Source organism: Trachurus trachurus (assembly GCF_905171665.1).
Source record: "Trachurus trachurus genome assembly, chromosome: 6".
Classification (NCBI taxonomy): Eukaryota; Metazoa; Chordata; class Actinopteri; order Carangiformes; family Carangidae; genus Trachurus; species Trachurus trachurus.
The window spans coordinates 35,853,860-35,875,945 of NC_139897.1; the positions used below are offsets into that span (position 1 = coordinate 35,853,860).

The window sequence follows — 22,086 nt, forward strand, 5'->3', positions numbered from 1 at the left end:
ATTAACTTAATTCTGTAATTGTGCTGCTTGTTTTTGATGTCTGATGTCTCTTGTTACCTTGATCTTGTTGTGTATGTTTGCTTGTATCTGTATTTCCTCAGGACATCCTCGGAAAAGAGATTTTTTAATCTCAATGGATCATTCCTGAATAAATAATGGTTAAATAAAAAATAAAAAAAATGTATTGGTACTGAGCAAAGTACCGAGTATCGATTCACCTGGAGTCAAACGGTTCCACATGTCGGTTCATGAACCTTCACGTCAGGTGCATCAGTGAGAGTTGAGACAGTTTACAGGAGGGTCTGTCTGACGGGGATATTAGACCCCCCCCCCCCCCCCCCCACTACACTCTGTCTCTCATCAGTCATTTGAAACGAGCAGCGGTACCAGCCCAGGGCTCCAGACTCACTAACACAGTGAACCCCTAACTTAACATTTTAGGAGCGCAAGCAGAAAATTTAGGGGCGCACACTGAAATCGACTTGCAAAGTACATTTTCACATTTCTTCTCATTTCACGGTATTACTGATAAATACTTTGATAAATGCAGAAACTATGTAAGGGATAATGTATAGTTTGGAGGTTGTTATGGAGAAATAAACCCCGACAGGTTGTATAGAGAATATTTCTCCATAACAACCGACCAACTGTACATTATCCCGCTTATTACACGGTTTACGAGTGAAATAATTAATTTGAAACATAATGTTGATCAAAATACGACTTTCATCGATTTAAAATTGCATTTAGCGAATCTGCAAGACCGGTCACTTCCGCTGTTTTGCCGAGCCTCCTCCCGGTGCATGTGAAGCCTTTGATAATCAATCAGTGGATCGATGGATTACCATACATGTGTTACGATGTGTGTATTGTGTGTAGTCGTATCTGTCATAAACAAGAGATTAACTTTACTGTTTACGGGGTGCGTTTGTGTCGTGGAGCCGCGGTGCCACCGAGACGAGAGGAGACAGAGAGCTGACACCGGGTCAGAGGCTCTGATCAGCAGGTTTGGTTTCCAGCAGCGATGTGAAGGAGCCTCCACTCTCCTTGTAACAGGTTACAAATCATTTATCTAACATCGCTATTAGTCCGAAGCTGTTTAATGACGGTAAAAATGAAACACAATCCTAAATATCCTGCATAGTTTCTCTTTTCTGTGCTGCGCTGATCAGAGCGGCGTCCCTAGCAACGGTCTGTTATACTTGACGACGGTCCGTTATACAGAAATAACAGACCGCAGAACGCAGCGCTGGACCAATCAGAGAGCAGCATTCAATAGAGCCGTGTAATAAAATGTTTTAAATTCACATTTTAGTGTGCAACAGTTTACATTTTTGGGCTACACTGACCAACAGCAGAACAAGTAGACACACACCTCATCCTAGAACAAATCGTCTCATAAACTATTTGATTTCTGTTTTCATTGAACGACTATTCGATGAATCTAAAACCATCGCCCGTTCCTAAAACATAAAATACTCTTGAAGGCTGAGGAGTCGTGATGTTGTTGAGAAATAAATACTCAAGATTCAGATGATGATGATGATGATGTCATCAGAGCAGATATTCAAAACTGCTGTTAGCACATGGAAATGAGCCGAGCACGTTTCCATGGTGACGGTGTTTACCCACAGTGGCGATGAGGCCAGCTGACCGGTGTGTGTGTGTGTGTGTGTGTGTCCTCAGGGCGGCAGTGAGAGCTGGTTCACCGACAGCAACGTGGCCATCGCCTCGCTGGCCTTCCACCCCACGGCGCAGCTGCTGCTCATCGCCACCAACAACGAGCTGCACTTCTGGGACTGGAGCCGCCCCGAGCCCTTCGCCGTGGTCAAGACGGGCAGCGACACCGAGCGAGTCCGGTGGGTTCAGCGGCTAACGGCTAACGGCTAACGGCCAGCGGCTAACGGCTAAAGGCTAACGGCCAGCGGCTAGCAGCTAACGACTAACGGCCAGCGGCTAACAGCTAAAGGCTAACGGCCAGCGGCTAGCGGCTAACGACTAACGGCCAGCGGCTAACAGCTAAAGGCTAACGGCCAGCGGCTAGCGGCTAACGGCTAATGGCCAGCGGCTAACGGCTAACGGCTAAAGGCTAACGGCCAGCGGCTAACGGCTAAAGGCTAACGGCCAGCGGCTAACGGCCAGCGGCTAGCGGCTAATGGCCAGCGGCTAACGGCTAACGGCCAGCGGCTAGCGGCCAGCGGCTAACGGCCAGCGGCTAGCGGCTAATGGCCAGCGGCTAACGGCTAACAGCCAGCGGCTAACCAGCGCTCTGTAGTGGAGGGAGAGTTTAAAAATAAAAGAAACCTTAAAGGGACCGTTCAACAACCAACCAGGGTCTTAGGCCTCTACCTTCAGACCTGTCCAACTAGGGGCCGGGGGGGCCAACCAGGGTCTTAGGCCTCTCCCTTCAGACCTGTCCAACTAGGGGCCGGGGGGCCTACCAGGGTCTTAGGCCTGTACCTTCAGACCTGTCCAACTAGGGGCCGGGGGGCCAACCAGGGTCTTAGGCCTGTACCTTCAGACCTGTCCAACTAGGGACCGGGGGGGCCAACCAGGGTCTTAGGCCTCTACCTTCAGACCTGTCCAACTAGGGGCCGGGGGGGGGGCCAACCAGGGTCTTAGGCCTGTACCTTCAGACCTGTCCAACTAGGGACCGGGGGGGCCAACCAGGGTCTTAGGCCTCTACCTTCAGACCTGTCCAACTAGGGGCCGGGGGGCCAACCAGGGTCTTAGGCCTCTACTTTCAGACCTGTCCAACTAGGGGCCGGGGGGGCCAACCAGGGTCTTAGGCCTCTACCTTCAGACCTGTCCAACTAGGGGCCGGGGGGGCCAACCAGGGTCTTAGGCCTCTACCTTCAGACCTGTCCAACTAGGGGCCGGGGGGCCAACCAGGGTCTTAGGCCTCTACCTTCAGACCTGTCCAACTAGGGGCCGAGGGGGGGCCAACCAGGGTCTTAGGCCTCTACCTTCAGACCTGTCCAACTAGGGGCCGGGGGGCCAACCAGGGTCTTAGGCCTCTACCTTCAGACCTGTCCAACTAGGGGCCGGGGGGGGGGGCCAACCAGGGTCTTAGAGCCCAAATTTGTTACTGTCGTAATGCAAAGAGCCACATTATATGGGGGGTTAGGGGTGCATATCTGAAGATGCATTGCAAACCCAGAGGGGGTGAAAAAGGTGAGTAGCTTCTCCTGTCACCTTGCGGGTGAGAGCAGAGCAGCTGCTGCATCCACATGCAGAACTCTTATTTACTCTTATACTAGTTATTAAAAACTTCCAGAAACTTCCAGAACTTCCATGAGTTTTTGATCGTCATCTATTTCAGTTCTACTCGTTGTAGAGTCCCCAAATAAGGTGTGTTCAGGTGTCTATTTTCATAATAATAATAAAAAGCAAAAAAACGTAAAATAAAATTTTTGGCACTCAACGCATGGGAACGAAAAACGAGAAATGACGTGGTTGGCACTCAATGAGTTAAGAATCAGGACATTTTGGATCGTTATGGTAAAAAAAGCCCCATTGACAACATTTTTTATTCTATAAACATGTACAAAACTGGTTAGATTTCACATTTTTACTGTGTGTGTGTGTTCAGGTTGGTGCGGTTCGACCCTCTCGGTCACAACCTGCTGACAGCGATCGTGAATCCGTCCAATCAGCAGGTGAGACTCACATTTACCTGACAGGTGTGTGTGTACAGTTGGTATATGGCGTTGTGGGCATGGCCTGCTGACCTCTCCCCTCCCCCCTCTCCCCCCTCTCCCCCCCACAGAGTGAGGACGACTCGGAGGTTCCCATGGACAGCGTGGAGATGCCTCACTTCCGCCAGCGCTCCTTCCTGCCCACGCAGCCGGTGCGCCGCACGCCCATCCTCCACAACTTCCTGCACATCCTGTCGTCTCGCTCGCCGGGGGCGCAGGCGGCCGGCGGCGGCGGCGGCGAGCAGCCCCGCCCCCTGGGGGACGGCGGTGGTGGGGGTGGGGGGGGCAGCAGCGGCGGCAGCGTGGGAGAATCTCCCAGCATGCCTCTGGCCCAGTACCCCAGCTCGGAGCGCGGCTGCACGCAGCACCTGGGCATGGTCTGCATGTGCAGCCGCTGCTCCGTCGGCCGCGGCAACAACGCCCCCCCCGGCTCCACGGCAACGCCCCCCGACCCCCCCCAGCCCCCCCCTCCCTCCACCTTCTCCTCGGCGCGGACCGAGCCGCGGCCGCCGTCGGAGCGCGCCTCGGCCTTCACCTCCGTCTACTACAGCGCCGCCGCCTCCCTCAACCCCCCCGCGGCCGCCGCGCCCCCCCGCCCGGGGCCGGACTGGACCTGCAGCCTGCTGGGCATGAGGGGGGAGGGGGGCGCGGCGGCGGTGGGGGCGGGCGGCGGCGGCGTGCTGCCCCCCCGCACCTCCTCCTCCTCCTCCATCAGCCTCCTGTCGGTGCTGCGGCAGCAGGACGGCTCCTCCCACGCCCCCGTCTACACCTCCGCCACCGAGGGGCGGGGCTTCCCCCAGCAGGACGGGGGGGTCGGGGGCGGCGGCGGCGCCCGGGACGTGGCGGGGACGAGCAGCGGCCACCACCCGTTCTGGGACGGCGGCGGCAGCGGTGGCGGCGTTGGCGGCTCGCGCAGCAGCAGCAGCAGCAGCAACACGGCGTCGTTCAGGAACGTGCTGCAGTGCAACCTGAGCCGCTACTTCATGGAGTTCGACCGCATGCAGGACCTGGAGCCGCCGCTGGGGGGGGGCGGCGCGCTGGAGGGGGGGGGGGCCGCTGGGGGGGGCCGGAGCCCTGGAGGGGGGGGGCCCGGACCAGACCCAGGAGCTGCTCAACAACAACATGGACCCTGAGCGCCCGGGGCCTTCCTCCTCCTCCTCCTCTGTTGCCCCCCCCACCATCATCCACTACCAGCCGCCCCTCCCCCCCCCGCCGCCGCCGCCCCCCTCCTCCAGCCTGGAGAACAACGTGCCCCCCCCCTCCCCCTCCTCCAGAGGACACCTGAACCGCTGCCGCGCCTGTCACAACCTGCTCACCTTCAACCACGACTCGCAGCGCTGGGAGCGAACCAACCAGGCGTCGTCCACCTCCTCCTCCTCCTCCGCCCCCCCCCTCGACCCCCCCACCGCCCCCTCCCCCTCCTCCTCCTCCCCCTGGCAGTCCGAGGACAGCAGGAGGACGCTCGACGCTCCGCCGCCGGCCGAGCCCAGCGAGCCGCCGCCTCCCTCTGGCCCTGGGGGGCCGGGGGTGGGGGGGTCTGTGTCGTTCCCCATCGCCCCCCCCCCCCGCCGCCGGCCCGGCCGCCGAGCAGACGGTGGGTCTGGTCTACAACCAGGAGACGGCGCAGTGGGAGCGGGTGTACCGGCAGGCCGCCGCCGCCGGGCGCCCGGCCGACCCGTCGGACGCCTTAAGCCAAGAAATGCCTGTGGACCCCCCCGACGAGGACTCTCTGAGGAGGTGGGTGTCTGTGACAGCACTGTTTAACACCTGTCTAACACCTGTCTAACACCTGTCTAACACCTGACTAACACCTGACTAACACTAACACCTGTCTAACTGTGCGTTCACACCAAAAGCTTCCAAAGCGTCAAAAACGCTCGAGGGTGGGCGTCGGACAAGACAGCTCCCAAAACGGCAAATATTTTCAGCCGCTTTGGCCGCTCGTCACGTGACTGACGTGAAAGTTCGATCGCGCTGGTCATTGGGGAGCCAAAATACAAAAAAAAGAAAAAAAAGGAGCCGACGGACATCTCTATTCTGACAGGTTGCCGCCGAACCGCGTCGTAGCTAATTACCCTAAAGTTAACCAGGGCTCAACTTCTCGTCTGGTGAAGCTTTGGACGCGCGGCGACGCCTGTTGACACTTTGGTCGCTCAGTGTCGCCGGGCTCTCATTGAAAATGAATTGACTTCCGGCGTTTTGACGCTTTGGAAGCTTTTGGTGTGAACGCACAGTAACACCTGTCTGCAGGGTTTCACTTTAACTTCTTGATGAAGCTGCAGGTGTGAAATGTTCCTGTTGTATGTTAATGTTGATGATGACAACACAAGGTCGTGTTTCCCTCAGAGCTTCGTAGTTAACAACACAACAACAACTCACCTCCCTCCTCAACTAAGGTGTTGCCATAAAATAATAGACAGGTGCATCTCATTAAATTAGAATATCATGGAAAAGTTTATTCATGTCAGAAAATCGATTAAAAAAGGTGAAAATAACACATCATATAGACCCATTTCACACAGAATGAAACATTTCATGTCTTTATTTACCTTCTGTTACTTGCAATTATGCGATTATACCTTACTTTTCTGGGCAAATTGAATTGTAGGCAACTGGACTTGTAATTGTCTGGGAAGACGTTTCGCCTCTTATCCAAGGGGCTTCATCAGTTTGTACACAACAAGTCTCATTAGTTTGCACTAGTTGGACCAACTAGTGCGGACTAGTCTTCCCAGACAAATACAAGTCCAGTTGCCTACGATTCAATTTGCCCAGAAAAGAACGATGACCTGGATGGTCGCGGGGGCAGCAGTCTGAGCAGAGACGCTCAGACTTCCCTCTCCCCAGACACTTCCTCAAGCTCTTCCCGGAGGATCCCAAGGCATTCCCGGGCCAGTTGAGTGACGTAGTCCTCCTGGGTCTTTCCCGGGGGCCTCCTCCCGGTGGGAAATGCCCGGAACACCTCCCTAGGGAGGCGTCCAGGAGTCATCCGATACGGGTGCCCGAGCCACCTCAGCTGCCTCCTCTCGATGTGGAGGAGCAGCGGCTCTACTCCGAGCTCCTCCCGGGTGACATGTCTCTAAGGGAGCGCCCCGCCACCCTGCGGAGGAAGCTCATTTCGGCCGCTTGTATCCGGGATCTTGTTCTTTCGGTCATGACCCAGAGTTCATGACCGTAGGTGAGGGTGGGAACGTAGATCGACCGGTAAATCGAGAGATTCGGCTTTCGGCTCAGCTCCTCCTCACGTTCCATCCTTCCCTCACTCGTGAACAAGATCCCAAGATACTTAAACTCCTCCACGTGAGGCAGGAACTCTCCTCCGACCTGGAGGGGGCAAGCCACCTTGAATCCTTGAGCACCCTGCGGAGGGTGTAGAGCTGGTCCAGTGTTCCTCGGCCAGGACGAAAACCGCATTGTTCCTCCTGAATCCGAGGTTCGACTATCGGCCGAATTCTCCTCTCCAGCACCCTGGAATAGACTTTCCCCAGGAGGCTGAGGAGTGTGATCCCCCGATAGTTGGAACACACCCTCCGGTCCCCCTTTTTGAAGAGAGGGACCACCACCCCGGTCTGCCAGTCCAGAGGCACTGTCCCCGACTGTAACGCGATGCTGCAGAGCCTCACAACATCCAGAGACTTGAGGTACTCAGGGCGGATCTCATCCACCCCCGGTGCCTTGCCACTGAGGAGCTTCTGAACTACCTCAGTGACTTCAGCTTGGGTGATGAATGAATCAACCTCTGAGTCCTCAGCCTCTGCTTCCTCGACGGAAGGCCTGTCAGTGGGATTGAGGAGATCCTCAAAGTATTCCTTCCACCGCCCGACGATATCCCCAGTCGAGGTCAACAGCTCCCCTCCTCCACTGTAAACAGTGTTGGCGGAGCACTGCTTCCCCCTCCTGAGGCGTCTGATGGTTTGACAGAATTTCCTCGAGGCTGACCGGTAGTCCTCCTCCATGGCCTCCCCGAACTTTTCGAGTTTCGAACGTGTTTTTGCTTCCGTGACCACCCGAGCTGCCGTCTGCTTGGCCTGCCGGTACCCGTCGGGCCAGGAGTCCTACCGAGCCTGGTTGGCTCGGTAGGACTCCTTCTTCAGCTTGACGGCATCCCTTACTTCCGGTGTCCACCACCGGGTTCGGGGATTGCCACCGCGACAGGACGGCCTGTGTCAACAATGGAAGTGGAGAACATGGTCCATTCAGACTCAATGTCTCCGGCCTCCCTCGGAATCCGGTCAAAGCTCTCCCGGAGGTGGGAGTTGAAGACCTCCCTGACAGGGGATTCTGCCAGACGTTCCCAGCAGACCCTCACGATACGCTTGGGTCTGCCAAGTCTGACCAGCTTCCTCCCCTGCCAGTGGATCCAACTCACCACCAGGTGGTGATCAGTTGACAGCTCAGCCCCTCTCTTCACCCGAGTGTCCAAGACATACGGCCGGAGATCAGATGACACGACTACAAAGTCGATCATTGACCTCCGTCCTAGGGTGTCCTGGTGCCACGTGCACTGATGGACACCCTTATGCCTGAACATGGTGTTCGTTATGGACAAACTGTGGCTAGCACAGAAGTCCAATAACAAAACACCACTCGGGTTCAGATCGGGGAGGCCGTTCCTCCCAATCACACCTCTCCAGGTAACACTGTCGCTGCCTAGTGAGCGTTGAAGTCCCCCAGCGGAACGATGGAGTCCCCAGTTGGAGCACCTTCCACCCTTCCCAGGGCCTCCAGGAAGGCCGGTACTCTACACTGCTGTTCAGCCCGTAGGTTGAGACGACAGGGAGAGACCTGTCCCCGACCCGAAAGTGCAGGGAAGCGACCCTCTCGTTCAGCAGGGAGAACTCCAACACATGGAGCTGACCTGGGGGGCTATGAGCCCACACCAGCTCGCCGCCTCTCACCATGGGCAACTCCAGAGTGGAAGAGAGTCCAACCTCTCTCAAGGAGTTGGGTTCCAGAGCCCAGGCTGTGCGTGGAGGTGAGCCCGACTATCTCTAGCCGGTACCGCTCAACCTCCCACACGAGCTCAGGCTCTTTCCCCCCCAGCGAGGTGACATTCCATGTCCCTAAAGCCGAAGTCGTTGTCCGGGGATTGGGTTGTTTTCTACCCAAATCACAATGCACCGGCCCCTTCTCAACCTTCCTGCGGGTGGTGGGCCGACTGGAAGGCCGGCCCACGTTCAGTCTGCGCCCGGCCGGGCAGAGACCCACCACCAGACGCTCGTCTGCGAGCCCCCGGTGACGCCAATCTGGGCGACGTGAACTACTTTGTTTTCCTAGTCATGTGGGGCTTTGGAACCGCTCTTATGGCGCTTTTCCACTAGCGCGGTATGGTACGGCACGGCTCTACTCGTTTTTTTTTTGCTTTTCCACTAGTACCTGGTACCTGGTAATTTTTTGGTAACGCCTCGTCCCTGGTTCCAAGCGAGCCACCCAACTGCCTTCCTTTGACTGGCCAGAGTGTCGTCACTGCTAGAAGAGTCGCGAGCGCAACTTCCGACACGGGAATCAAACCCGCTAAATTTAAAAACACACGGACAACAGGGACCACTGATCTGAGACTGTTGTTGTTCATTCATGTTGCTTTAATGACGCTGTGGTGAAAAGTTTGGAGCTGATGAGAGGATCGAAAGAAAAGATACAGGCTGTGTCCTAACCCCCCTACTCACTATCTAGTGACACTATATATACGATATAGTGCACTGAATCTATCCCACAATTCACAGCGAAATGTAGTGAACATCCGATGGTCACTAAGATATCCCATCATGCATTGCGGTCACGGATGGCCGTTACCACAGCGGTCCAGAGCGACCGGTGTAGCTACCAAATAAATGAAATAGTGACCGGTGTAGCTACCAAATAAATGAAGTAGTGACCGGTGTAGCTACCAAATAAATGAAGTAGTGACCGGTGTAGCTACCAAATAAATGCAGTAGTGACCGGTGTAGCTACCAAATAAATGAAGTAGTGACCGGTGTAGCTACCAAATAAATGCAGTAGTGACCGGTGTAGCTACCAAATAAATGCAGTAGTGACCGGTGTAGCTACCAAATAAATGCAGTAGTGACCGGTGTAGCTACCAAATAAATGCAGTAGTGCAGCAGCCTCTCAACCTGTGCTGCCAGAGTTGTCTGGTCGCGGCTTCCACAGACTCCCACAACAAACGTCGGAGCAAATTTCCTAACAAGCGTTATAAACTGACCACAGACCCTAATTAGCGAGGCTAATTTCTGTTAGCCCGTCTATGGTGTTTTACTTTATACGTTAGCATTAAGCTAGCGGACCTTATGCTTAGTTGTGACACGTTGTTGTGTGTGTTGTTTCAAACTATGTGGGTTTGATTGAACATCTTTGATGCTTAAATATATATATTACCACTTAATATATTGCTTTACTCCTCTTTTTATGTTGGTACCTATACACCCGTAGGTCTATGCTACACCGGCCGTTACCATGGTACCTACACCGGCCGTTACCATGGTTGTATCCATGGTACCTGCACCGGCCGTTACTATCGCGGTCGGAACGTTTTAATTACGCGACGTAATACGTCATTAACTGTGCGGCGGAGTAGTGTCCGAAAGTGTTTTTTCATTTGACCAGTGAGTCACTATATAGTCACTATATTGAATTCACTATATAGTGAGGAGGGAGGAGGGACGGGTTTAGGACACAACCACAATGTCTCACCTGTTTGTCTCTGTCCTACAGGCGACTTCTGGAATCGTCTCTGTTGTCGTTGTCTCGTTATGACATGTCGGGATCCAGAGACCACCCCATCTACCCCGACCCCGCCAGGTGAGCTGACCCCTCCCCCCCGGTTCAGACCCAGTTGGGTTCTGGTGTCGGTTCTGTCCTCTGACCGTGTGTCCCCTGTCCTCTGTCCTCTGCCGCTGCAGGTTGTCTCCAGCTGCGTACTACGCCCAGAGGATGATCCAGTACCTGTCCAGACGGGACAGCATCCGCCAGCGCTCGCTCAGGTATCAGCAGAACCGGCTGCGGGCGATGTCGTCGTCGTCGTCCGACGGCCCCGCCCCCAACCCGTCCAGCGCCATGGACAACAGCGACGTGGACTTTGAGGAGCTGGAGTGAGTAGGAAGACTCTGACATGACATCGCTGCTCGTTGTCATGACGACCTTTTCGGCACAGGTGGACGATGCCGTTGCCACAGTAACCGGTCCCGCGTAGTGACACAAAGCTGTTTCTGTTTCTGTTTCTGTTGCAGTGACAACGGAGACCGAGCGAGACACAGGACACCGCGCAACGCCAGGATGTCGGCGCCGTCACTGGGCCGCTTCGTCCCACGGTGAGTCGTCTCTGACCAGCTCACCTGAGTCACCTCACCTGTCTCACCTGTCTCTACCTGTCTCACCTGTCTCACCTTAGTCTGGGGCCGTTGACCCGCTGTTTTGGTAGGAAACGAGAGAGACAGACCTTTCTGTCAAAATAAAAGCACCGAGCTAATAAAATGCGGTGAAACTCTTTAATTTAAGGAATATAATTTACAAGAAAGTCCCCGAGCCATTAAGTTAACATTTTACTTTTATTGTATTACAAGTTAATGTTTATTTTATAGGTTTTATATTGGTGAACACTTTTATTTTGGTGAATTTGGTGATTTCGGTCTCCGCTACAGACGGGAACCAGAATGCAGACGAATTCGGAGGTAACAGACACCAGGCTCTTTGCTTGTCTGAAGAGCCTGGTGATGCGAGGCTAGTCTCACCTGTCTGGTTCTGTTGTGTCCTGTCTCACCTGAGTCACCTGAGTCACCTGTCTCACCTGTCTCTACCTGTCTCACCTGTCTCTCCTGTCTGTCTCTCCTGCAGGAGGTTCCTCCTCCCTGAGTATCTGCCCTACGCTGGAATCTTCCATGAGCGAGGTCAGCCCGGCCTGGCCACACACTCCTCAGTCAACAGGGTGCTTGCAGGTACACACACACACACACACACACACACACACACACACACACACACAGAGACAGAGTGTCGGTGTGTGACGTTTCTCCGTCCTCAGGTGCGTCCATCGGGGACGGTCAGTCTGCGGTGGCCAGTAACATCGCCAACACCACCTACCGCCTGCAGTGGTGGGACTTCACCAAGTTCGACCTGCCAGAGATCAGCAACGGTAACACACACACACACACACACACACGCACACACACACACACACACACACACACACACACACACACACACACACACACACACACAGTAAAGGTGACCTCATCACTAGTGATGTGCATCCTGACCGGCCTCACGATTCAATTCAATTCCGATTCACCGAGTCTACGATTCAGTTCGATTTGATTATACGACGCATCTCGATGCATCACATCCTCAGTTTTCTATGTTGCCACACGTGGCTTTTTCATTAATTAACAGAAATAGGATAACCATTTACATAAAAGAAAATAATATAATTTAAATGCATTTCCACAATGTAGCAGCTTTCTTGGAGTCTGAACACACATGAGCAGCTCATGGCTCTGCTCCGCCGTTCTAAAAAATAGCTTGCACCGACAATTAAAGGTAACAAACCTGCTGCTATGACTATAGGGATTATGGCTATGGGCCAATTTGACTAAATGTTGAACTATCCCTTTAAGAATCTCGATGCATCTTTGAAACGATCATTAACGATCCCTTCCTGTGCAGCCTCGGTCAACGTCCTGGTGCCAAACTGTAAGATCTACAACGACGCCAGCTGTGACATCTCGGCGGACGGCCAGCTGCTCGCCGTCTTCATCCCCAGCAGCCAGCGGGGCTTCCCGGACGAGGGCATCCTCGCCATCTACTCGCTGGCGCCCCACAACCTGGGGGAGATGCTCTACACCAAGAGATTCGGTGAGTGACGCAACGCAGCAGGAGAGACACCTGAGCTCCTCTGTCCGCCCACTGCCACGCTCCAGGGTATCAGCGAATCCTTAAGAAGTCTTAAAAAGTCTTAAATTCATGTATCTAAAATTAAAGCAGAAGTAAGGTGAATGTTTGTGTTAATATAAGTCTTAAATAGTTGTATCTTCCGACAGCAATCACTTCTATAGAGTGTTTGGTCTGAAACACGGGTCTGTCAGTCACTCTGCTCTGCTCTGAGCCCAGGAGAAAACTTTCCTTGTATCCTACAACCTTTATCCAATGAGGAGAGAGAACGGCATAAAGGGGCAGTCCTCTCTGTGTGTGCAGCCAAGGGATGCGCCTGAATGTGGTGACGGAGGGACGAGGGCGGGGACTGCTAACTCCATCTGCTGACAGGAAGTTAGACAAAACCGCTGGATCACTTACTTCTGCTTTAATAACAGACAATAAGTAAACTTGACTGATTGTCATTGAGGTTGTAGTACCGTGGGATCCCCAACCATCGCTTATATTTATAGGATTTTTTTATTCTTTTTTTCGGTCTTAAATTTAATTCAAGGTGGCATTAAAAAGGTCTTAAAGGGACAATGAGGAGTTTTGTAAAAGCGAAGTGTTTTCACACTACATTTATGAGCCTCCGCACCGTGAAATTCTTTGACCGGCGCAATACAGACTCATGTTTTCATTCATCAAGAATTAAAGTCAGAGGTTGGAAGACGATCACATACCGTCGTAGTTCCCACCATAAACGGAGATTCGGCGGCGTTATTCTCATGAGAAACGCTGGTCGGCTCGCCCAGCATTTCCACCACCACTAATAATAACAAAATAACCATAGAGACAAAACCATAGATTTATCTAAAATGGAGCCATTAACAAGTGGTAACGTAGATTCATCCACATTAAAGCAGATATCAGCTTCACGGCCGTTTCGGCTAATGCTGCGTTCAAGGCAGGCTTTTGAAACCGTAAGTTACAGCTTCAAGTCACAACTACGACTTGGTAGCGTTCCAGGTAACCCGTAGCTCGTGTTTTTACCATCCTGTTGTCTGTGAAAGTTCCCTATAACGGCCACTCGTAACTTCCGACCCGTGAACTCGTACCAGATCGAACTGGTATGACTTCACAGGAAGGAAAAACACAAAGTACGAGTTTCTTTGAACGCACCATGAGTTAGCAGCCCCCGCCCTTGTCAGGCATCAATTGGTCCTCGTGCTACGTCACCACATTCACGCGCATCCCTTGGCTGCACACACAGCCCTTCATGCCGTTCTCTCTCCTCATTGGATAACACTTGTATCCCACAAGGAAAATTTTCTCCTCGGGTTACAGCAGAGCAGAGTGACGGAGAGACTCGTGTTTAGGCTGAAATACTTCATGTAAGTGATTGCTGACGGAAAATAGGACTATTTAGGACTTATATTAACAAAAACATTCCACTGATATCTGCTTTAATATGAGACTTTTTTTATAACCAAATAGAAACTCCTCGTTGTCCCTTTAAAAAGTCTTAAATTTGACTTGCTGAAACCTGCAGATACCCTGCGTTCACAGGTTCGATTCCCTCCTCCTCCTCCTCCTCCTCTGCAGGTCCCAACGCCATCTCGGTCAGCCTGTCCCCGATGGGCTGCTACGTCATGGTCGGCCTGGCCTCGCGCCGCATCCTGCTGCACCCCACCACCGACCACATGGTGGCGCAAGTCTTCCGCCTGCAGCAGCCTCACGGAGGAGAGACGTCCATCAGGGTGAGGGCGGAGCTCCGTCAGGCCACGCCCCCTCAGTCTGTGTGTGTGTGTGTGTGTGGTTATAATAGTGTGTTGACCCTGTCTGTGTGTGTGTGTGTGTGTGTCAGATGGTGTTTAACGTGGTGTACCCGATGGCGCCGGACCAGAGGCGACACGTCAGCATCAACTCTGCTCGCTGGCTCCCAGACCCTGGGATGGGTCTGGCCTACGGGACCAACAAGGGAGACCTGGTCATCTGCCGCCCTGTGTGAGTCTCACACACACACACACACACACACACACACGCACACAGCAGAAGATCGATGTATAAACGTGGTAGTGAGTCGTCCAGCTGAGACAGACCTGATCCTGGGTCTGGGTGTACACGATCACGATCACAAGATGTAGGGAACGACGGGAGGAGAATTCGGACACTACACGGTGACTCTCTGAACGTGGTTGCGTCAGCTGATGCTCCAGGTGTTAGCCTACTGCTGTGATGGAAGCAGACGTTCCGAGAATCATGTAAACAAACCATGGATGTATGAAACAAACCGGACACATAACAATAAAATAACAAAAACATTTGAGGATGTGATTCTGTGTGGTTGTGTTTCTCAGACAATAAACTGTTGAAATATCAGAAGTTTGGTTTGGTCGACTACTGTTGTGTGTCCCGACCGTGAGCCGTTAACGGCTCTGTAGCTATTAGCTTAGCTCGTTAGCTGGTATTTACTCCATATTCTACTACAGTTTCTTTATTATATTGATTTAATGCTGCCTGTTATTGTTGGGATGCTGCTGCCCAACTCCTGCTGCTCAGGCAAACGGAGAGAAGGCAAATACGTCTGAGGAGTTTACTGCTAAATAACCTAAAGAAGGAGTGGCCACCGTTCCCCACTCGGAGGACTACTTGAAGGAGTTGCCACCGTTCCCCACTCGGAGGACTACTAGAAGGAGTGGCCACCGTTCCCCACTCGGAGGACTACTAGAAGGAGTGGCCACCGTTCCCCACTCGGAGGACTACTAGAAGGAGTGGCCACCGTTCCCCACTGGGAGGACTACTAGAAGGAGTGGCCACCGTTCCCCACTCGGAGGACTACTAGAAGGAGTGGCCACCATTCCCCACTTGGAGGACTACTAGAAGGAGTGGCCACCATTCCCCATTTGGAGGACTACTAGAAGGAGTGGCCACCATTCCCCACTCGGAGGACTACTAGAAGGAGTGGCCACCATTCCCCACTGGGAGGACTACTAGAAGGAGTGGCCACCATTACCCACTTGGAGGACTACTAGAAGGAGTGGCCACCATTCCCCACTGGGAGGACTACTACAAGGAGTGGCCACCATTCCCCACTTGGAGGACTACTTGAAGGTGGCCACCGTTCCCCACTCGGAGGACTACTAGAAGGAGTGGCCACCATTCCCCACTCGGAGGACTACTAGAAGGAGTGGCCACCATTCCCCACTTGGAGGACTACTAGAAGGAGTGGCCACCATTCCCCACTGGGAGGACTACTAGAAGGAGTGGCCACCATTCCCCACTCGGAGGACTACTAGAAGGAGTGGCCACCATTCCCCACTTGGAGGACTACTAGAAGGAGTGGCCACCATTCCCCACTGGGAGGACTACTAGAAGGAGTGGCCACCATTACCCACTTGGAGGACTACTAGAAGGAGTGGCCACCATTCCCCACTGGGAGGACTACTACAAGGAGTGGCCACCATTCCCCACTTGGAGGACTACTTGAAGGTGGCCACCGTTCCCCACTCGGAGGACTACTAGAAGGAGTGGCCACCATTCCCCACTCGGAGGACTACTAGAAGGAGTGGCCACCATTCCCCACTTGGAGGACTACTAGAAGGAGTGGCCACCATTCCCCACTGGGAGGACTACTAGAAGGAGTGGCCACCATTACCCACTTGGTGGACTACTAGAATGAGTGGCCACCATTCCCCACTGGGAGGACTACTACAAGGAGTGGCCACCATTCCCCACTTGGAGGACTACTAGAAGGAGTGGCCACCATTCCCCACTTGGAGGACTACTTGAAGGAGTGGCCACCATTCCCCACTCAGAGGACTACTTGAAGGTGGCCACCGTTCCCCACTCAGAGGACTACTTGAAGGTGGCCACCATTCCCCACTCGGAGGCCTACTAGAAGGAGTGGCCACCATTCCCCACTCGGAGGACTACTAGAAGGAGTGGCCACCATTCCCCACTGGGAGGACTACTAGAAGGAGTGGCCACCATTCCCCACTCGGAGGACTACTTGGGAGGACTACTTGAAGGAGTGGCCACCATTCCCCACTCGGAGGACTACTTGACGGAGTGGCCACTATTCCCCACTGGGAGGACTACTTGAAGGAGTGCCCACCGTTCCCCACTGGGAGGACTACTTGAAGGAGTGGCCACCATTCCCCACTGGGAGGACTACTTGAAAGAGTGGCCACCATTCCCCAGTCGGAGGACTACTTGAAAGAGTGGCCACCATTCCCCAGTCGGAGGACTACTTGAAAGAGTGGCCACCATTCCCCAGTCGGAGGACTACTTGAAGGAGCGGCCACCATTCCCCACTGGGAGGAGTGGCCACCATTCCCCACTGGGAGGACTACTTGAAGGAGTGGCCACCATTCCCCACTGGGAGGAGTGGCCACCATTCCCCACTCGGAGGACTACTAGAAGGAGTGGCCACCATTCCCCACTCGGAGGACTACTAGAAGGAGTGGCCACCATTCCCCACTTGGAGGACTACTAGAAGGAGTGGCCACCATTCCCCACTCGGAGGACTACTTGAAGGAGTGGCCACCATTCCCCACTGGGAGGAGTGGCCACCATTCCCCACTCGGAGGACTACTTGAAGGAGTGGCCACCATTCCCCAGTCGGAGGACTACTTGAAAGAGTGGCCACCGTTCCCCACTGGGAGGAGTGGCCACCATTCCCCACTGGGAGGAGTGGCCACTGTTCCCCACTCGGACGACTACTTGAAGGAGTGGCCACCATTCCCCACTCGGAGGACTACTTGAAGGAGTGGCCGGCCTGTTGGAGGGCCACTATGGCCGACAATTTTGTCCCCTCATCGTGTCCCTGAATGAAGCTCTGTGAAGGGATGCTAGGTGCCCCAGTGTCGGATCACAGACGACCTTCTCTCAAGAGCTTATGATGCTGGAGCACGTGCTGGTCGCATGGGAAACTCCCTGTCGCATCTCACATCTGACCCCCCCTCCCTCCTCCTCCTCCTCCTCCTCCTCCAATGTAATAATGTTAATGACCTGAACAGGAAGAGTTTCTCTAATTGGACCATTTCAATTATCAGTAATGAGGTCGTGGTCGGAGATTCCACGAAGAGACGAGACAGAGACGTTTCCCCCCTCACACTTCCTCTCCCGATTCAATTAACCTGTGTGTGTGTGTGTGTCTCTTGCTGTGTGTGTGTGTGTCTCTTGCTGTGTGTGTGTGTGTGCAGGTTTTATCGTAGTGATGGCGACAGTCCTGCAGAGTCGAGTTCTGAGCCGTTGTTCTCCGTCAACAACAGTGGAACCAGTCGGACCAGAGGCTCTGACCGACCGGGGTGAGAAGACGTGTATTTGCTTGTTTGCACTAATAAAGGAGCTGCTCTAATTTCGTTATACAGAGTATAATGGCAAATAAAGGCATTCTATTCTATTCTATTCTATTCTATTCTATTCTATTATATTCTCTTCTCTAAACCAGTGTTTTTCAACCCTTTTTGAGCCACGGCACATTTTGTTCATTAAAAAAATCCCGCGGCAAATGTGCATCCCTAGTTTGAATTAATTAAGTTAAATTTGATAATTTTCCACGGCGCAACTGGCGAACTCTCACGGCACAGTGGTTGAAAATCACTGCTCTAAAGTCTCCTCCTCTGTCTCCTTGTCTCCTCTGATGTCTCCTCTGTCTCCCCTAACGTCTCCTTGTCTCCTCAGTCCTAACCGCTCCGGGTGGCGTCTGGACAGAGACATGGGGCTGATGAACGCCATCGGTCTGCAGCCGCGACACCCCGCCCCCTCGGTGACATCACAGGGGACGCAGACGCCGATCGTGCAGCTGCAGAACGCCGAGACGCAGACGGACCTATCGGAGCCCAGCGTGGCCGCGCCCCCCTCCGGTGAGGACGCCTTAGTTCCACCTGTCATCAGTGATGTCATCGTGACATCACAGCCTCCTTATTAACGTGTCCTCTCTGTCCTCAGGTGTCCCTCCTGAGACGCCGTCCACCAGCGCGGCGGCGGCTCAGAGCTCCGCGGCGTCAGCGGCGTCTCCCAGCAGCCGAGGTCCCGACGGCGTCCAGAGCGACGGCTCAGCGGATGGCGCCGCGCCCACAGTCGCCGGTACTGAGGCCACGCCCCCAATACCTAGAGTAGTCTCCTCTGATGTCTCCTTGTCTCCTTGTCTCCTCTAAAGTCTCCTCTGACGTACAGTACAGGCCAAAAGTTTGGACACACTCAATGCATTTCCTTTATTTTCATGACTATTGACATTGTAGATTCTCACTGAAATTCCACTAATGAACCCTGACAAGGCACTGACACCTGTGAAGTGAAAACCATGTTCAGGTCAGGTTCATCTCTTGAAGCTCATCAAGAGAATGCCAAGAGTGTGCAAAGCAGTAATCAGAGCAAAGGGGGGCTACTTTGAAGAAACTAGAATTGGTGGGGGCAGAGATAGAGGAGGAGGAGGAAGAAGGAGAGGAAGAAGAAAAGAAGAAAGAGAAGACAAAGAAGAAAAGACCTGTTTTCAGTTGTTTCACACTTTTTTGTTAATTCCACATGTGTTCATTCATAGTTTTGGTGCCTTCAGTGAGAATAAAGGAAACACATTGAATGAGAAGGTGTGTCCAAACTTTTGGCCTGTACCGTAGAGCAGCCCCCCCCCCCCCGCCCCCTCCTCTCTGTCTCTGACGTGTCTCTGTCTCGTTGGTCCAGGTGACCAGTCGGCCGACCTCGTCCCCGGCGGCGAGGACGCTCTGGCGCGGATCAGGCGGCTGATCGCCGAGGGCGGGATGACGGCGGTGGTGCAGCGCGAGCAGAGCACCACCATGGCGTCCATGGGCGGCTTCGGCAACAACATCATCGTCAGCCACCGCATCCACCGCGGCTCTCAGACCGGCCCCGGGGCCGCTAGGGCCGCAGCCGCCGCCGCCGCTGCTGCAGCAGCAGCAGCCGCCATCGCCGCCGGCAACGACTCCTCAGCAGCAGCAGCTAGCTCCTCCTCCTCCTCCTCCTCAGGTCCCTACGCCGCCGCCGCCGCCTCAGAACAACTGGCCCCTGTGTGGGCGCCGTCTGGCCCCACCCCCCGCCTGTCTGGCCACGCCCCCCGCCTATCAGGCCACGCCCCCCGCCTGTCAGGCCACGCCCCCCGCCTTTCTCTGGACATGGACGACGTGTTTGAAGGAGGACGAACGGACGACGACTCTCCCTCCTCCTCCTCCCACAGCCCGCTGCTCCCCGGCGGCGGCGGAGGAGGAGGAGGAGGCGGCGGCCCCAGCAGTTACCATGGCGACCCGTACAGCAGGTAGCTCCTCCTCCTGTCGGTCGGCTTGGTTGAGAAGCGGCGGCGGAGCGTCGTCGTCGGCCAATAGGAACGGACGGTTCCTTCGAAGCCTTATCACAAAGAAACAAATGGGTGCTGCTCCGACTGTGCACGGGGTCTCCCGCCCAGAACTGCAGGGGCACGTGGCCACGCCCCCTTCTGGCCCCGCCCCCTTCTCCCCCACCGCCCCGCACTTAGAGAAACTGACTGAGTGTCAGAGGGGGCGTGGCCTCTCTGCTCCACCAGCTCCTGTGTGTCCATAGATAAATATACTGACTAGATATTGAGTGGAATGCGTCAACGCGGCGGCCATCTTGGTGAGGGGGAAGCAGCGTCTACTTCCTGCACTAGAGGTCTATCAACCATTAAAATCACCATAACTCACCGAATATTCAACCGATTTTCAAGCCGTTTGGTTTATTATAAATGTCAGACATATTTATGATACAACAACAAAAGAAAATTTGTTATAATTTTTTTTTTATGTACATACTCAGACACACACCCACATGCATCAATACACTGAGATTTGTTCTACAAGGGTCTGACTGCTGGTCAGACGTTTATATGTCTATGGTCAGAAACCCCTCACCAAGATGGCCGCCGTGTTGACGTACGCTGAGAAGCAGAAGGCGCCATCTAGTCAGTATATATCTATGCTGTGTGTCCAAGTGCCATGTGTCTGAGGGGGCGGGGCCAGAGGGCTGAGGGGGCGGGGCCAGCGGCCTCAGGGGGCGGGACCAGTGGCCTCAGGGGGCGGGGCCTCTCTGTCACAGCTCCTCCTCCGTGCTGCGTTCGTGCACCGTGACGTGACTCTAGATGTGAATAGTGTGTGAGTGAAGTGTTAAAGTGAATTCAGCACTACTTTATTTTGTATTGTGTGATGATGATGATGATGATGATGATGTAACGATGATGTAATGATGATGTAACGATGATGATGATGATGATGATGATGTAATGATGATGTAACGATGATGATGATGATGATGATGTAATGAGGAGCCGGCTGGAGGACGATCATGACATCATGACTGAATGAACTCGACCTGCTGCATGTCTTCAGTCGCACACGCCCCCAGCTTTTATTTTGAAAACAAAAAGACAAACATTTCCTGTTTCCTGAGGACAAAGGGGGCGGGGCTTCATCATGACATCACAGCTGCCTGGCCCCTCCCCTTTTCTGGACCCTCCCCCTTTCTGACCCCTCCCCCTCCACTGCACTAAAACACAGAAATCATGAGTCTCTACCTGTCTGTCTCTCTATCTGTCTGTCTCTACCTGTCTGTCTCTACCTGTCTGTCTCTACCTGTCTGTCTCTACCTGTCTGTCTCTACCTGTCTGTCTCTACCTGTCTGTCTCTACCTGTCTGTCTCTCTATCTGTCTGTCTCTACCTGTCTGTCTCTACCTGTCTGTCTCTACCTGTCTGTCTCTACCTGTCTGTTTCTACCTGTTTGTTTCTACCTGTCTGTCTCTACCTGTCTGTCTCTACCTGTCTGTCTGTCCTCACCTGTCTGTCTGTCCTCACCTGTCTGTCTCTACCTGTCTGTCTCTACCTGTCTGTTTCTACCTGTCTGTCTCTACCTGTCTGTCTCTACCTGTCTGTCTCTACCTGTCTGTCTCTACCTGTCTGTCTCTACCTGTCTGTCTCTACCTGTCTGTCTCTACCTGTCTGTCTCTACCTGTCTGTTTCTACCTGTCTGTCTCCACCTGTCTGTCTCTACCTGTCTGTCTCTACCTGTCTGTCTGTCCTCACCTGTCTGTCTGTCCTCACCTGTCTGTCTCTACCTGTCTGTCTCTACCTGTCTGTTTCTACCTGTCTGTCTCTACCTGTCTGTCTCTACCTGTCTGTCTCTACCTGTCTGTTTCTACCTGTCTGTCTCCACCTGTCTGTCTCTACCTGTCTATCTCTACCTGTCTGTCTTAGAGACACTAACGTTCAATCATCATGTAGAACTGAACCCTGATGAGACCAGAACCAGAACCAGAACCAGTACCGGTCCCTGTGGTGGAGCAGCTCTGTGATTGGTCGGTCAGGTTTAGCTCCGCCCCCCACAAGAAAACTTGAATGAACTGAAGAAGCCCCCCCCCCCCCTCCCCCCACCACTCTGCTGGTTTTACTCTGTTTTAACTGTTCACACACACAGGGAGGGGGGGGGGTGATGGACCTATGGGGACGAAGAGGACGAGGAGCTGCGTCCTGATTGGAGGACGAGGAGCTGCGTCCTGATTGGAGGACGAGGAGCTGC

At 53.9% G+C, this 22,086-nt stretch overlaps 1 protein-coding gene across 1 annotated transcript in view; it reads left to right on the forward strand.

The window, feature by feature from the left end:
- Positions 1 to 21,881, forward strand: part of ambra1b (autophagy/beclin-1 regulator 1b) — a 31,944-nt gene extending 10,063 nt beyond the window's left edge. Inside the window, 18 exon segments of the mRNA XM_083974157.1 lie at positions 1,687 to 1,859; positions 3,593 to 3,659; positions 3,770 to 4,771; positions 4,773 to 5,255; positions 5,257 to 5,435; positions 10,410 to 10,496; positions 10,598 to 10,786; positions 10,925 to 11,005; positions 11,529 to 11,629; positions 11,716 to 11,826; positions 12,357 to 12,545; positions 14,148 to 14,302; positions 14,410 to 14,549; positions 17,750 to 17,854; positions 18,231 to 18,412; positions 18,498 to 18,635; positions 19,230 to 20,804; positions 20,842 to 21,881. Of these exon segments, the coding sequence (XP_083830283.1) occupies positions 1,687 to 1,859; positions 3,593 to 3,659; positions 3,770 to 4,771; positions 4,773 to 5,255; positions 5,257 to 5,435; positions 10,410 to 10,496; positions 10,598 to 10,786; positions 10,925 to 11,005; positions 11,529 to 11,629; positions 11,716 to 11,826; positions 12,357 to 12,545; positions 14,148 to 14,302; positions 14,410 to 14,549; positions 17,750 to 17,854; positions 18,231 to 18,412; positions 18,498 to 18,635; positions 19,230 to 19,822 (3,975 nt within the window). The 3' untranslated portion in view covers positions 19,823 to 20,804; positions 20,842 to 21,881.
- The last annotated feature ends 205 nt before the right edge of the window (positions 21,882 to 22,086 follow it).